General features: G+C 36.0%; 1 protein-coding gene across 6 annotated transcripts in view; it reads left to right on the plus strand.

Annotated features, from left to right (window-relative positions):
- AQR (aquarius intron-binding spliceosomal factor) overlaps positions 1–16,023 on the plus strand; it is a 138,105-nt gene that overhangs the window by 82,385 nt on the left and 39,697 nt on the right. For all 6 annotated transcript variants that reach the window (XR_016392136.1, XM_030762878.2, XM_022587531.2 and 3 more), the window contains 6 exons: positions 1,115–1,302; positions 2,001–2,172; positions 4,100–4,270; positions 7,040–7,125; positions 11,765–11,939; positions 15,232–15,345. Coding sequence is in view for 5 of the 6 variants with exons in the window: in XM_030762878.2 (XP_030618738.2) it covers positions 1,115–1,302; positions 2,001–2,172; positions 4,100–4,270; positions 7,040–7,125; positions 11,765–11,939; positions 15,232–15,345 (906 nt within the window). In the remaining variant the exon portion in view is untranslated. The remainder of the gene's footprint in view (positions 1–1,114; positions 1,303–2,000; positions 2,173–4,099; positions 4,271–7,039; positions 7,126–11,764; positions 11,940–15,231; positions 15,346–16,023) is intronic.

Raw genomic sequence — 16,023 nt, forward strand, 5'->3', positions numbered from 1 at the left:
CATGGCCGCTGAGCCTGCGCATCCGGAGCCTGTGCTCCGCAACGGGAGAGGCCACAACAGTGAGAGGCCCGCGTACCGCAAAAAAAAAAAAAAAAAAAAAAAGTAAAGTTTTAAGAATTCTGGGGGGTAGCATCAGAAAACTACCCAGTTTGGGGGTGCTAATTGCTATGATTATGTGTTCTCCTTAACTTCATTATGTTTGGTATTCTATTTTAATCTATTCACTGGTTATTGAGTAGTTTGTATTGTTTGGGAGCACTATTTAAAAATTCATAGTTTATCTCTAAGTTTTAAAAAGACAGTAATTTTAATCAAGAAAATTACATTGTTAGGCAGTTTGGAGGGAAGATGAGCTTCTTTTTCATTTCTTTTATTTAGAGTTGTTTCTGGAATTGTTTTTGATCCCTGCGTACATGGCTTTTCTTTATTTTGTGCCTGAATTTTTTTAGATAAATGATGTTTAAGAATGTTTTCTTATTTTACAATAGTCTTTACTATGGAGCATAAAAAACAAAATGTGGAATTCCTAATTGAAGAATAGAGGCTACTCTAATTTATAGATAAATTGGGTTCCGAAAATTGTTTTATAAAGCCAAGTTATTTGGGACTTGTATTTTATCAGAATATGTTACAAGGAACAAGGAGACAGAGTAGGAAACTGAAGTATTAGTGTAGGAAATTAAAGAAGGTATAATTTCTACTGCCTTGGGGGGTTCGCAAACTGGCTCTTGGCGTAATTGTGATACAAGGTATTTACTTTGACATCTTTCCATTTCCCGGCTTGGGCATCTGTTTCTTTCTGTGCACCCTTTGCCTAATTATGACCTAAGTCTCCCAGACCTCTTTGGGTTACCCTGCATATTAAAGTACGGTAATTCCATGCTTGCCTCTCAATCCCTCTATCCTCCCTCACACACTGTCAGCCAAGAGCAGTGGTACCCATACAAGTCGCTCTGTAAATTTGCCAGATTCTTTTCTGTGGAACTGGGGAAGAGCAAGAATTAATAAGCTGTTAAAGCCATCTTGTGAATAGCAAGAATCTTGTGCAATAAATTGGAGATTAACAGGGTAATATATTAGAATATTTTGCCATTTCCTCACTTTTTATTTCTAGAATCCTCAGGATGGTTTTAGCCGACTAAAACGTTGGATTATGATTGGTGATCATCACCAGTTACCTCCAGTTATTAAGAACATGGCCTTTCAGAAGTATTCAAACATGGAGCAATCTCTCTTCACTCGCTTTGTCAGAGTTGGAGTTCCTACTGTGGACCTCGATGCCCAAGGGAGGGCCAGAGCAAGGTAAAGGAGACAGGGCAACAGGGGGCAGGGAGGGTGGATGGTAGAGATATTATTTCTATTTAAGGACATCATTTCGATGATCCAAGTATTCGATAACATCTTCTGTATAGACTCTTATCTGTTATCCAGGAACTTGCCTGGATACAAATCTACAAATTGGAAAGTACCTTTATTACCTTCAGCATGGGTGTGAATTGACCAAATTATATCCTTCATTTTATTCATTGAGATTAATTTAAGTGACTTCTCAGCTAAGAGCTTCTTTTCACTGTCACCTCCCTTTTTTTCATGCCCCCAAAAGATATACGATTAATATCATTTTGAAATCTAAAGCTAGAGGTGAACAAGAGAACACACTAATTCTTAGTTCATGAAATGTACAGGTCCCCTCTCATAGTTACCTCAAAAATTTTTTCACTGTGCAGACTCTTCCCTGATGTGTTTACTTAAGGAATAAAGGTAGCATTTGCCTCAGAGAACATAATGGAGCTATCATTTCTTGTAATATCATCAATCTTCTGATTTGGTTACTTACAGGGAGACAAAGGTTGCAAAAGCATTATTGTTAAAAAGAGCACAATGTGGATAATATGAAAATTAACAGGAAGAGCCCATCCCTTAGAAACCCCCTTATATATATTAAAAGGGGATTTACAATGCTAATATTTCCTGTTTTGGGGGGGATTTGTCTTTGAAAGCTTATGCAACCTCTACAACTGGCGTTACAAGAATCTAGGAAACTTACCCCATGTGCAGCTCTTGCCGGAGTTTAGTACAGCAAATGCCGGCTTGCTTTATGACTTCCAGCTCATTAATGTTGAAGATTTTCAGGGAGTTGGAGAATCTGAGCCTAATCCTTACTTTTATCAGGTAAGAAAAAAATAGGAAACTTTTAAGTTTATTTTGCATTTTCCTGGCTGAATTACTACCTAAATCAGTATTACTGAACCACTTGGACAAACCATTCAATAAAGCAAAGTTAGATCTCCACCTCACACACAACACACAATTTTCCATTTCAGATGGATTAAAGATATATACACCAAAGAAAAGAAACTTATATAAACATACTAAAAAAGAAGAAAATAATGATGAATATATAATGTTGGGGTAAGAAAGTTCTTTTTTAAGCTCATTACCAAAATCATAAAGAAAAATATTGCTTGATTGAGAGCAGAATTTATTTTCAGCCTGTAAAAAACAGTGGGTTGAAGTCTGGATGTGTATAGAACTCTTTAAAATCACTTATAAAAGAATCAACCCCCCAACAGAAAAATGCAATAAGGACTAGAATATGCAATTCACAGAAGAAGATATAGATTTGTAGCAAGTATAAATCACTGGAATATATTTTCACCTCTGTTGGGTTAGGTTTGGGAAACTATATTCATGCAATGCTCGTAGGAAAGTAATTTGGTGAACATATTGTTAGTATGTATTAAAAGCAATACTCTCACTTATAGGAATTTATCCTTTAAAAAATGGACAAATTTGCAAAGACTTATATGCTAAAATGTTCATCACATCTTTTTTTTATTGCAAATTATTTTTGAAAGGAGAAACAACCTTAATTACACTTTTACCTATTCCATATAATACTGAATAGCCACTAAGGGTGACATTATAACTTGGTTTACTGACAGGGAGAATTTTTATGCTATATTAATGAAAAAATCAGCTTGCAAAGTGTATCTATAGTATCCCGTTTTGCTTTTTAAAAAGCAAAACATACATATAGAAATATGTACAGATAATCTCTACAAAAAGATCTGGCAGCATATGCACCAAAAGATTTGTTCTTTTATCTATATTAGCTGATGCTTAGATAAATGTAGTTTGTTATCAATATAGAAAATGGAAAGATTTACACAGTCATGTGGCTCCTGTCTTCCAAAGAACGAGAAAATTTAGATGAAGAGTTAACTGAAGCTGTGTGTCACCAGAATACAAATGATTTTTCCGAAGGTCTTCCTGTAATTTTCCTGTTGCCTTTACATGAAACCCAGCTTCTTGTCCTTTTTGATTTTCGTGTTATGTTTATGTTCTCATTTTACTTTCTTCTCTCGTCTGTTACTTTCAGTTTAGTCTCTGTTGAACTGGACTAAGCAGGCTTGTGTATGCTTTCTCACTCTCAAGTGCATTTAAGTCTTGGTCTTAAACTCCTTCCCATCCATCTTTACCTAGACCCTCTAAGGTCACAGCAGGCCAGGATGATCAATTTGAGGCCACATCCTCTTCCCATCTGAAGTGGTCTGGTAGAGGTGGCAACCATTAGTAAGAGAACGAACATAATACACACACAAAAAAACTAAGAAGTATGAAGGAAAAAGGAAAAACATTGTGTAAAAATTGAGAGCCAACTACGGTACTGCTGGATGTATATGTTAGACTGGATTTTCTGCTGGCTTCTAAGATAGTTACCTTGCTTCTTTATGTTAATATTTCTTTCCATAACTATAGTTGCAATACACTATAACAGGATATTATTGATCTGTATTGTGATTGTTGTGGTCCCAGAAATATTAAGCCTTTAAGTTGGTGACTTTTATTTTATGATTGTTCCATGTATTGCAAATATATTGCAAATGTTAAAGGGAAGTAATTACCACATACTCTATCTTTATTTATCGTTGTTAATTTAGGATAAGTTATTGCTCAGTTTTATGAGAGGTATTCACTTGTCCAAGATATTAACTGTTCACTTCTTGAGGTGTGATAAATGAACAAATTGTGCTAGTTAACTGTTTTTTCAATAAAGGGAAATAAATACACAATCTGATTAATGTTTTCATTACAGAATCTTGGAGAGGCAGAATACGTAGTGGCACTTTTTATGTACATGTGCTTACTTGGTTACCCTGCTGACAAGATTAGCATTCTAACAACATATAATGGACAAAAGCATCTTATTCGTGACATCATCAATAGACGATGCGGGAGCAATCCATTGATTGGAAGACCAAATAAGGTAGTTTTACAAGTATAATATGTTCTCTTATTCATGTTGTTGGCAAGATGGAAAGATTTATATTTATTATGAGTTATTTATGTTGTTCTACCTTGTCTCTTTGCCATCTCCTTTTAAAATATGTGAGAAAATGAAATAATAGGAACTCTATAAATCATTCTCTGGCAGTTCTATCTGACAGTGTTATTAGTTTGCTGTGAACGTCTGTCTCAACTATCACATTGAAGACTTTTGTTGACAGTAATCAGAAATAAATGTTTCTGAAACTTTTTGTTGTGAAATAGGAATTGTAGCATTTTTTTATTTTGTTTGTCTTACAAAGGTATAATTTGTACTGCTTCTTATTGTGTGTGTGTTTAGGGGGGTGTTTTTTCTTGAGGATAAAGGAAAATCATAAAGTACATTCAGACCTTAGGATTTTTTTTATACTTCTTTATGTGATATGATGGAGTAATTGCAAATAAAAATGAAGATGCTTGATTTTGTCAATTAGAAAGAATAACAAACATAAATATAGTATTAGTAATGATGCAATTAGGACTTTGGCTGTGAACATAGCTATATAAAAGCTCCTTTACCTTTTCTTGGAAATCATCCACAAGTAAGAGAAAAATGGGAGGAAAAAAAACAAATTCCATTTTTAGTGAAAGGACATGTGACTAAGATCAAGAAGAAAAAATGGGAAGAGAATTTAGGGTCTTGAAAGTGCCAGCAAAAGCACACTTTCTGAAAGTGGTGGCATACTTTGAAGTGTAAGAGCCACATCCCTATTATTCAACAACGGATATGGGTATTGGGGTGAGCAGAAGCCTTCCTGGTTCCACACTGATTCAAAGAAGACTACAGATGAGCTATATTTGAAAAAAATACACCGTCTCTATAGTAACAGTGAAAAAGAGAACCATCTGTTGTTAAAAATCACTGAGCCTTTAGAAGAAAGTTCTGCTCACCCTAACCTAACCTCTTATGCATAGCTAACCTGAGAAACCCACCTAATCAGTGGTAAAGTAGAGGAGAAAAGGAAACTAGCACAAGCTCAATTTATAAATGAGGGAAAGAGCATCCGAACAAACTAATTGACAAGATAACATTCTCCAGAAAACATGTTGGCCTAGAATAGATGAAAATTTTGAATGCATATTTGGGTATGAATTTTAAGACACTTAATGAAGTATGCATTTCTGTGAGGGAAGGCTACAAAACAGAGAAATTGAAGAACCCAGGAAGAGATGAAATGTGAACTGGCAGAAAACAAAACAAAATCAAAGAAATGGAGACAAAATTAAAAGGAATGGGGAGGAACAGGCACTGTAGAACACTCCATAAGGGATATAGAGAGTGAAAATGAGAAACTAATAACTTTGAAATATAGGAAGTTTAGAAATAGAAGAACCTCAGTGTCTGAGGCCTTTTATTTAAGAGTAATAGAAAAACTTAAACAATAAGGAAAGTTACTCTCTCTCATAACAAGAAGATGAAAGTAGTGTGGCTCCAGGTTAGGTTACAGTGTGACTCAATGATGTCATGAAAGACCAAGGTTCATTTCATCTTTCTGCTCTGCTGTCCTCAATCTGTGAGCCCAGTTCTCAGACAAGCTCTCCACATGGTCAGGATGACAACAGAATTTCCAGGTATAATATCCATACATAAGAGCAAAGGACTATATCCAGAATATATGAACTCCTATAAAAGTCATTGTAAAATATAGACAACCCAATACAGAATTGGCAAATGAATTGGACAGCATACAAATGGACAATAAGCACATGAAAAAATGCTTACCATCACTAGTTGTCAGGGAAAATGCAATTAAAACTACAGTGATGCACCACTACACATCCAACAGAATGGCTAAAATTATAAAGATTGACAGTATACCACGTGTTGGCAAGGATGTGGAGCAACTAGAACTCTGGAACTGGAACAGTGCTAGTGAATGTGTGTACAGCAACTTTGGAAAACAGTATGACAGTTTCTTATAAACACCCACACGGTCCAGCAATTTTACCCCCAGATATTTATCCAAGAGCAATAAAAATGTATTTATACAAAAATATTTGTACATGAATATTCATTGCAGCTTTATTCAAAATAGCCCTAAACTAGAAACAACCCAAATTCCGTGAACAAGGGAATGAATAAACAAATTGTAATATATTCGTTCAGTGGAATACTATTCACCAGTAAAAAGGTATGAACTTCTAATTTATGATTCCATTTTTATGGAATTCTAGAACTGGCAACAAAATATAGTGACAGAAAGCTGATCAGTGGTTGCCTGGGGCTGGGGGATACAGATTTGATGACAAAAGGGACTGAGCTCATGGAAATTTTGATTGCGGTGATGGTTATTTGGGAGTACATATTGTCAAAATTTATCAAATTGTACATTTAAAATGTTGCTGGGCATCAAATTGGGATATCAGGTATATAATGAGCTGAACAACAGTCCCTGCTTTCATGGAGCTGAGTAGTCTAGTAGGGGGAAGATTGTTAATTCCACAAATATAATAGTTACTTAGGTATCTGCAGAGTTAAAGGTGAGTGCTATAAGTGTGAATAACATAGGGACGTAGCCGAATCTGGTTACCATGGTTTATTTCATAGTGTTCATTAACTTGTTCTTTCAATCCCAAGTATATAGTCATGTTCTTTTGCGATTGATTATTTTAAGGATAAGATTTTTATTTCTAGCACTTTATTTAAATGACCTCTCTAGAGTTTTTGCTTTTGAAAATATACCATATTCCCCCCTTTTTTTTGCCTCAGGTGACAACCGTTGACAGATTTCAAGGTCAACAGAATGATTATATTCTTCTTTCTCTAGTACGAACGAGGGCAGTGGGCCATCTGAGGTATGTAAGGAAACATTTTCATAATAGTGTTGAACTTTATGCTTTAATTTTGAGCTTCTGTGGGTAAGTAGTTTTAAATTTTATGTTGAAAGTTTAATTAATTAACTTTTGGTGCTTTTTGTTGGACTGTAGCAGTATCATATTCTTTGTATAGTTAGTTAATCATTGCCATTGCTTCTGAATTTTTTGAATCTTAAATGTTTTAGTAATTTTAACTTTTTTACTCTTCAGAACAGTCAGAGATAGCATTTAATCATAATATATATAAATATGTATGTATGTATGTATGTATCTCCTATGTCTGTTTGAAACTTAATGTCAGAAATTAAAGGAGGTAAAGTGGTAAAAAGTCTAAGAGTAAACTTTGCATTGCACAGGATTTCTCACTTTTCCCTACAGTCTTTTAGCTTCAGTGTTAGGATAAAGGAACCATTTGTTCTCCCAGTATTAAGAATTGTCAAAACGAACAGTAATATATCTTTATCACTTATTGTGATGTATTTATGTGCTGGAGATTTATGGGAATAATATCTCCTTGTTACAAAGCAGCCATTTAGTTTTATATAAACCTTCATCTCATATGACTTACTAGCAAAACTATAAGGAGAGTTCATTTTACTATTTTATTTGATGGATATAAAAAGAAAATTCTGCAAGCTCTCATAATGTTGTCATTAAGTCAAGATCTATTTGGTGCTTAACCCAGAGTGATCAGGTTCCATTAGACCGATAAGTTTTACGTAAGAGTAAACAAAGATGTAATGTTTCAAGAAATTGTTTCAATACTATAGCATTCTGAAATACAGTGTGTTTTTACTTAAGTGTCAAACATGTTTTGGAGACTAACTTTTCTAAAAAGCGGTTTCATTTCCACATTGAAATTTATAGCTGCTGCTGCATAGGGTATCATTATGATTTACATAATTAAAATCTCTTACCCAAACTCACAGTATGAATACATGAATACTGCTTCTTCCCCTTCCCTTTTTCTTACTCTGTAGTGCTTTTTTTGTCTTTTTCACATTCCCATGACTTTATTTCTATGCTGTTTTTTACCTGACTTCTGGAAACTTAAAAAAAAAATAAAGAGAAAGATGATGATAATAAAATGCTTATAAATGAAGGCTTAAAAAAGAACCTGATCTCATTGTTGTCTTACATATCTAAATTTTCTTTATCCAGATAAATTTGTCTTCTTTGTATTTGCCAAACTTCCCTTTTGGAAGTCTACCTTCTTCTTCGGGGGCTGCTGGTGGTGGTGGTAGTGTTATTAAATCATAGAGGGGAAAAAGTCAATTGACCTATGATTTACAATTCAACTATCCAGACAGGTTAGGTATCTTAGCTAGAATTTTATCAAACTCCTCATAGAATTTTTTGTTTGTAAATACAATCTTTCATATCTTTCTTTTTCTAGGAAGTACTAAAATATTTTGTGTTTCAAGAGACCAAGGAAACCTACTTTCTTCCATATTTCTCTTTTTACTAATAGCTTTATTGGGATATAATTCACACACCATACAATTCACCTATTTTAAGTGTACAGTTCAATGATTTTTAGTATATTCATAGTTATGCAGCTATCTTCACGATTTTAGAACATTTTTAATCACCCTATACCTGTCAGCAGTTACTCCCTTCCCCTCTCCCCTAAGCCCTTGGCAACCACTATTCTACTATATGTCTATAGATTTGCCTGTTCTGGACACTTCATATACATGAAATCACTTAGCATAATGTGTTCAAGATTCATCCATGTTGTAGTATATGTCAGCACTTCATTACTTTTAATTGCTAAATAATATTTCATTATTTTTTGTGTGAATTTTTTACTTTTTATTTATCCATTCATCAGCTGGTGGACACTTGGGTTGTTTCTACTTTTTGGCTATTAGGACTAATGCTGTTGTGAACATTCATGAACAAGTTTTGTGTGGAAGTATGTTTTCCTTTCTCTTGGGTGTAGACCTTGGAGTGGAATTGCTGGGTCATATAGTAACTCTGTGTTTAACCCTTTAAGAAACTGCTAAGCCATTTTCCCAAGTGCCTGCCTTTCTTCTTTTACCCACATCTTTTTTTCATCCAGGATAGATGAATCAGGTGATTGTTTAGGAGCCAGGCTACTGAGCGTCAGTTCCAGAGACCTGTTTTAGGGCACTGTGGAGCTGTTTAGAAGCTAGAGTAGTGAGACATTTCTGGTTCCTTTTCCAACATTCATTGTTCTTGTCCCTACTGACTTGAATAGCCCAGCTACAAATAGAAATGCTTGTGACTTGTTCAGAGCAAAGCAGTGAAACTGTAACTTTCCTGTGTTGTCTCCTTGTAGGGGCTCTATCAGAGTGATGGCTTGTTGTTTAACAGTGCTGTTTCTGTCCAGCCATCTTCTGGGGACTGTGAAAGAAGGTGGTAGTTCTCATTGCCCTGGTTTCAAGATACAGCTCCAAGGAACCCTGGCTTTTCATGCTGCCACCCTTTGCTTTTTTTCCCTGGTAGTTTGTTATGTTTATAGTGTTTGCTCATTCATTTAACAGATGTTCTCAGATCCTTCTATTATTTGGCAATGTGATGGGTTCTTGATATATAGTAGTAAATCTAACATTCATTATCTCTGTCTGCATGGAGCTTAGAATCCAGTGGAGGAGACATTAAACATGTCCTTGGAAAATACCTACATTTGATTCTGCAGAAGATTTTAGGCTAACTCTCCTCATGTACAGTGGAGATCGAGCTTAGTAGAGCCACTTAACTGTCCTACAGTACTAAGGACTGGAGGGAAAAGTTCCTCAGAGGAACAGGTTCATTGTCTCTGCTCTGCCTAGAGATAGAGCCTTCTGGATGAGAAAGGGAGAACTGAATATCATAATACAGGGATTACCATGAAAACAACAGCTTAGGTCACCTCCTTCCACCATGCCCTCCCCACCTTTTTCCCTGACAACATTGTTTTAACAGTGTTTTTATTAAGTTTATAATACTTAGGTGAGAACTCATGCTAAGTATTTCCAGCATTGTACATCCAGTTACTAGTTTTGGAACCACCCACCTATAGCATGACCCCTCGGGCTTCTAAGGGATGTGGAGGAAGTAAAAACAATTTGGCCTGCAGTGACCTAGAAGGTGACATTTCCTTCGTGAATCCAGGGTGTCACAAATGTAGAAATTCCTCAAAGCTACTGCAAATGGGTATGCTTTCTCCTCATACCTAAATGAACTTCTCTTAGTTTGGGTTGCTGGGAGGTGGGGATACCCCCTCAACATAACTGCTATTATATATGATGTTGCACAGTCCCTCCTGATAAGGGAAACTAGATCCTTATCAAGGCCATAAAACACAATAGAAAATGAGGCTGAATTAGAGATATTCCCCAAATATCTTGCATTATGCAGAGACAAAGAAAAGCCATGTGATAAATATTCCAATTCCCGATTCTCTGTCTGGTTATTATATGATCTTTGTAACATTTGACCTCTGTAACACTCTTTAACACTTTCTTTCAGGAGTTAGGGATGACTGTACCAGATTTTATTATTATTGATGAAAGTCTTCTCTTTTGTAGAATACTCGCAAATTTAAATAGCCGTCTAAGCATCTCAGGAAAACAAGCTGTCCTCTGTATTTGAAACCAAAACTATATTTTCTTACTAAAACACATTCTAACTAATAGTGAAGTGAAATTAAACTTACATAGCCACTCTTTTATATTTTTTTTTCCTTTTACACATAGCCACTCTTTTGTAATTTTTTTTTTTCTTTTTTACATGGTCCTTGTTGGCTATCTGTTTTAAATAGAGCAGTGTGTACATGTCAATCCCAAACTCCCAATCTATCCCTCCCCACCCCACTTCCCCCCTGGTAACCATAAGTTCATTCTCTAAGTCTGTTTCTGTTTTGGAAATAAGTTCATTTGATTCAAGTAAATTCAGATAAAGTTTTAAGAACATATTCTTTCTGAAAGATAAAGAAAGCTGCTATCGTTCATCAGATAGACAGCTACATGTATAGCTGGCTCATGCATTTTGGCATTTTTATGACTGTTTATGTGAACACCGAGACCTGGTATAGTCCAGCCATTGGGCGTAGGTACTAGAGTAAATGCGTGAATAAGAGATGGTATTATTATATCATTCGTCGTACTGTATTGCTGTTTGTATTTGTAATTATTATTATAAATAAGTATAAAACAGTATGATAAGAGTTATCTAGGAAGTAAAATTTGACCCATTAACCTTGACAGAGCATGGGAATTTGGTAGGTGAAATGGAGCAAGGGCTGGTTTGAATTGACTCAATGGTGGTGATACAGTAAATTGGTAACTGACAACCGAACTGTATCGTAATACTAGTATAGCAACTTACACCTTTTTAATCAGCCATTGGTTATTTTGTGATTCTCCCCACCCTCTCCCCGCAAAAAAAAAAACATAGAAGTTGGTAATAAAGCATTAACTTCTTACTTGGTTAACTAGTTACATAGCATTGATTAACTTAATGTTTATTCTCTTAAGTTTTTAAGAAGCTTAACTCTTTATTGCCACAGCTTAACAGGAATATTTAGTGGAATATGTTTTAAAAATAAAAGGCTGCATAAATATGTTACTAACCTTGATATGTTTTAATTCATTCTATTTGTTTCTCAAAGGGATGTCCGTCGCTTAGTGGTGGCCATGTCTAGAGCCAGACTTGGACTTTATATCTTCGCCAGAGTATCCCTCTTCCAAAACTGTTTTGAACTAACTCCAGCTTTCAGCCAGCTCACAGCCCGCCCACTTCATTTGCATATAATTCCAACAGAACCTTTCCCAACCAGTAGAAAGGTAAGCCTACAGGTGACCACATTAGCAAAGAGCATCATCACATAAATCATCTGAACACTGGTTTAGAGTGCTCCTTACGCTAAGGAGCTGAATTAAGATTTTCTATGTAAAAATAACACCAGCTAACATTTACTGAGTACTCACCACATATCAGGCAACTTCTCTGATCCAGTCTCCAACATATGGGAAATGGGGTTAATAAAACCTACTGAACAGGTTACTAATAGGAAATAAAATGATGTATGTCAAAGCTAATAGCCTGATACATGGTGAGTACTCAATAAATGTTACATTACATACATTATCTCGTTTCATCTCAGTAACAGCCCTGTTCAATAGGTTTTCTTATTACCCTCACTTTCCATATGTTGGAAACTGTGGATCCGAGAAGTTAAGTAGTTAAGCCACACATCTGAGTAGATGGAGAGTCCAAGATTTAAAAACCCAGACAGCCTGACTCCAGAGTCCATGCTAATCGTCAACATACTATACTGCCTCTCTTCAGCTTTGTAAGGAGAACTTAACTAATTACTTGATAACAGAGTAATAACTGGTTTAACTCTTGAAGAACCCTCAAGAAGCTTGCATTCTGAGGGAAGGTGTCAGGGAATAGCACAAACACTTAACTCAGAAGTGCCACTCTCTCCTCATCCCTGCTACCCATCTCCTATCTCCCCTTCTTTCTTCCCTTTCCCACCCTCAGCTCCCAGAGGTAACATTATCTCTTCAGTTTCTGGCTTAGCCTTACTTTTGCACAAAGGAGCAGGTAACTTTATTTCCTTACGTTGTTTTCTTTCTTACATGAAGGTCAGCATACTATAGACTTTTGGGCTTTGTGTTTTTCATTTAATGAAATGTCTTGGAGGTCCATTGAATTTTAAATAAAACTGTCTTAAATGTTCACAGTATATTTCTTTTCCCCACCTCTCTTTTTTTTATTTAAAAAAATTTTTTTTTATTTTTTCATTTTTTGGCCTCACTTGTGTGGCTTGCAGGATCTTAGTTCCCTGACCAGGGATTGAACCCTGGCCCTCGGCAATGAGAGCATAGAGTCCTAACCACTGGACTGCCAGGGAATTCCACCTACCCCTCTTTTAAAAAAAAAAATAAAGTTAAATTCTGTGTGTTTGTTTTGTAATAATGTTAAGAACTTTTTTTTAATTGTTTTTTTTCCTTTAAATAAAAGAAATGCTGCTGTGGAGGAATAGAAGGGAAAGGATGGAACGATACAATGGGGTAGGGCCATGTGCAGCCTTGAGTGTCAGGCTCTGAGGTCTGGACACAGTCCTATAGCTATGAGGTTCTCAATCTTTTGTGGACTGATGATTAAACAGGCACATTGCTGATGAGAGGTCTGGGGCAGAGGCTAGGTGTCTTCAGGTTTAACACACTCTCCAGGTGCTTCCTAGCCAAGGGCTGCAGACACACCTGGAGGCAATACCAAGGAACAGAAGGTTTGGAAAGTGGTGCTCTAGGCAGTACCATGGACTCAAGCCCTGGGGGCTGAGGGCTGGGAGCATCTCCCCATCCTCTGCTCAGGAGACAGTGTGAGGGGTGAGGAGGACTGCGCGGCCCTGAATCTCAGGAGAGGCTGCTCCCAGCAAAGCCGCCAGAAAATATGCAAATACAAACAGAAAGACTTCCATGCTTTAAAGGCAATATTCCATAGTTGTAACAGCATGGCAGTCTTTGCACACAGAAGTTGTGACCGTTACAGAAAGTGACCACCGTCCAAAGAACACCTGCTTATGTGCAATACCGCCGTCCTGCTTAATTCTGAGAAACGCTATTTAATGTACTAAATATTTCTAACTTTATGTGCTTTAAATAATTTGTCACTTTAAGGTGAAATCCTTTTTCTTGATATGTTTTTTACCTCTATGATTTTCTGAATTGTACAGTAAGATAGGATGAGACTTTATAAAAATTTTACAATGACTTTAAATAGGAAAGTTCTTAATCTTTATTCTCAGATGGTTTAGAAGAAGTGCACATTTTCCGTTTTCTTCATTTGCTTTACCACTTTACCTACACCAATAGAGTGGTGTTTCTCGGGTTGTTGTCAGAAGCTACTGCATCAGAATCACCTCGTTCTCCCTCAGACCTACTGAATCGAAATCACTGGGGGGCTACAGCCCAGGCCTCTGTTATTTAACACTTTCCCCACATGGTTCCGATGGGTACTACAAAGTTTACACCTTAAACTACTATTTGCCAACATTTTTGACCATACACTGTATTAGTAAAGAAAAAAAAATCTTGCCGGAATTCCCTGGCGGTCCAGTGGTTAGGACTCCACGCTTCCACAGCAGGGGGCACAGGTTTGATCCCTGGTTGGGGAACTAAGATCCCACAGCAGCATGGCATGGCCGAAAACAGAAAACTGGCAAATATTAACCCTCATGACTAACAGTCTATATATTAAGTAATAATAAATGATAGCTTCTTATTTTTTAGAAAAACATAAATGGGAAGAATAATTTTAATATTTTCTTTGTGAATAGCCTTGAGACTTGCCTTTGGAGCATATGTGGTATTGGAGACCACTACTTGAGACCATGCTGATGGTTTTTTTCTATTCAAATGATTGCTTATTTCTTACGAATTCTTCTACGTTAGTAGACCAAAACTCATGTTTTACTTACCAACTTGAAATTATATTAAAAGCTAGTGACTCTTAGCTCTCTCCTCATCTCTGCCTTTTCTAAATTTAAATTGAATCACTTCTCTTCATGAAATCCTTATTCGACTCTAACACTTACATCTTAATGTCCTCTTCCTGTTCTTATTTCCTCCAAACCCTAATAGTCAAATAGTGTTCATACATAAGATGGAGACATGGGCTTCTGTTGAAGTGTTAGCTTTCAGTGTCTTTCACTCTATACTTAACTTTCTTTTTCTTTTTTTTTTAAATTTATTTTATTGATGTATAGTTGATTTACAATGCTGCGTTAGTTTCTGATGTACAGGAAGTGATTGAGTTATACAAATATACATTCTTTTTCATATTCTTTTCCATTATGGTTTATCACAGGATATTGAATATAGCTCCCTGTGCTATACAGTAGGACCTTGTTGTTTATCCATTCTATACATAATAGTTTGCATCTGCTAATCCCAAACTCCCAATCCATACCTCCCTTACCCACCCACCCCCACCCCCCCGGCAACCACAAGTCTGTTCTCTATGTCTCTGAGTCTGTTTCTGTCTCGTAGATAAGTTCATTTGTGTCATATTTTAGATTTCCACATATAAGTGATTATACTTAACTTTCTTTTTGCCATCTTCTAGAATGGAGAGAGACCATCTCATGAAGTACAGATAATAAAGAATATGCCCCAGATGGCAAACTTTGTATACAACATGTATATGCATTTGATACAGACCACACATCATTATCATCAGGTAAGTTTTCTCAAAATTGACTCTTATTTTTCTTGCTGTAGAATCTTCTCTGTTGCCGAATAAATCTTTAACATACTTGATTCCTTGCAGGAAACCAGCTAAACCAAAGTAGATTACTATTCATGTAACATCCATATTTTAAAAACATCTTTTGTAGATATAATTTGGCATACAATAAATTCCACATATCTAAAGTATACAGTTTGATATGTTCTGATATTTGTGTATATCCATGAAACCATCACCATAATCGAGATGATGAACATATCCATTATCCCCAAAAGTTTTCCACGTACACCTTGATAATTCCTCTCATCCCTCACCAGTTCCTTTTCCACCTTCTCCAGGAAACCAAGGATCTACTTTATGTCACAATAGATTAGTCGCCATTTTTTAGACATTTATGTAAATAGACTCACAGCATGTACTCTTTTTTCCTACTTTTATTCAGTATTATTTTGATATTCATTTATGTTTCAGAATGTATCAGTAGTCCTTTTCCTTTTATTGCTGAATAAGTAATCCATTATACAGATTACCAAGTTTACCCATTCATCCACTGATGGACATTTGGGTTGTTTCCAATTTTGGCTGCTACAAATAAAGCTACTATGAACGTTCTCCTACAAGTCTTTGTACTTTCTCTCGGGTAAATTTCTAGGAGTGGAATGGTTGGAT

The sequence above is a fragment of the Delphinapterus leucas genome, chromosome 2, assembly GCF_059928025.1.
Source record: "Delphinapterus leucas isolate spDelLeu-1000000601 "Yukka" chromosome 2, BTC_Dleu_Yukka2, whole genome shotgun sequence".
Lineage (NCBI taxonomy): Eukaryota > Metazoa > Chordata > Mammalia > Artiodactyla > Monodontidae > Delphinapterus > Delphinapterus leucas.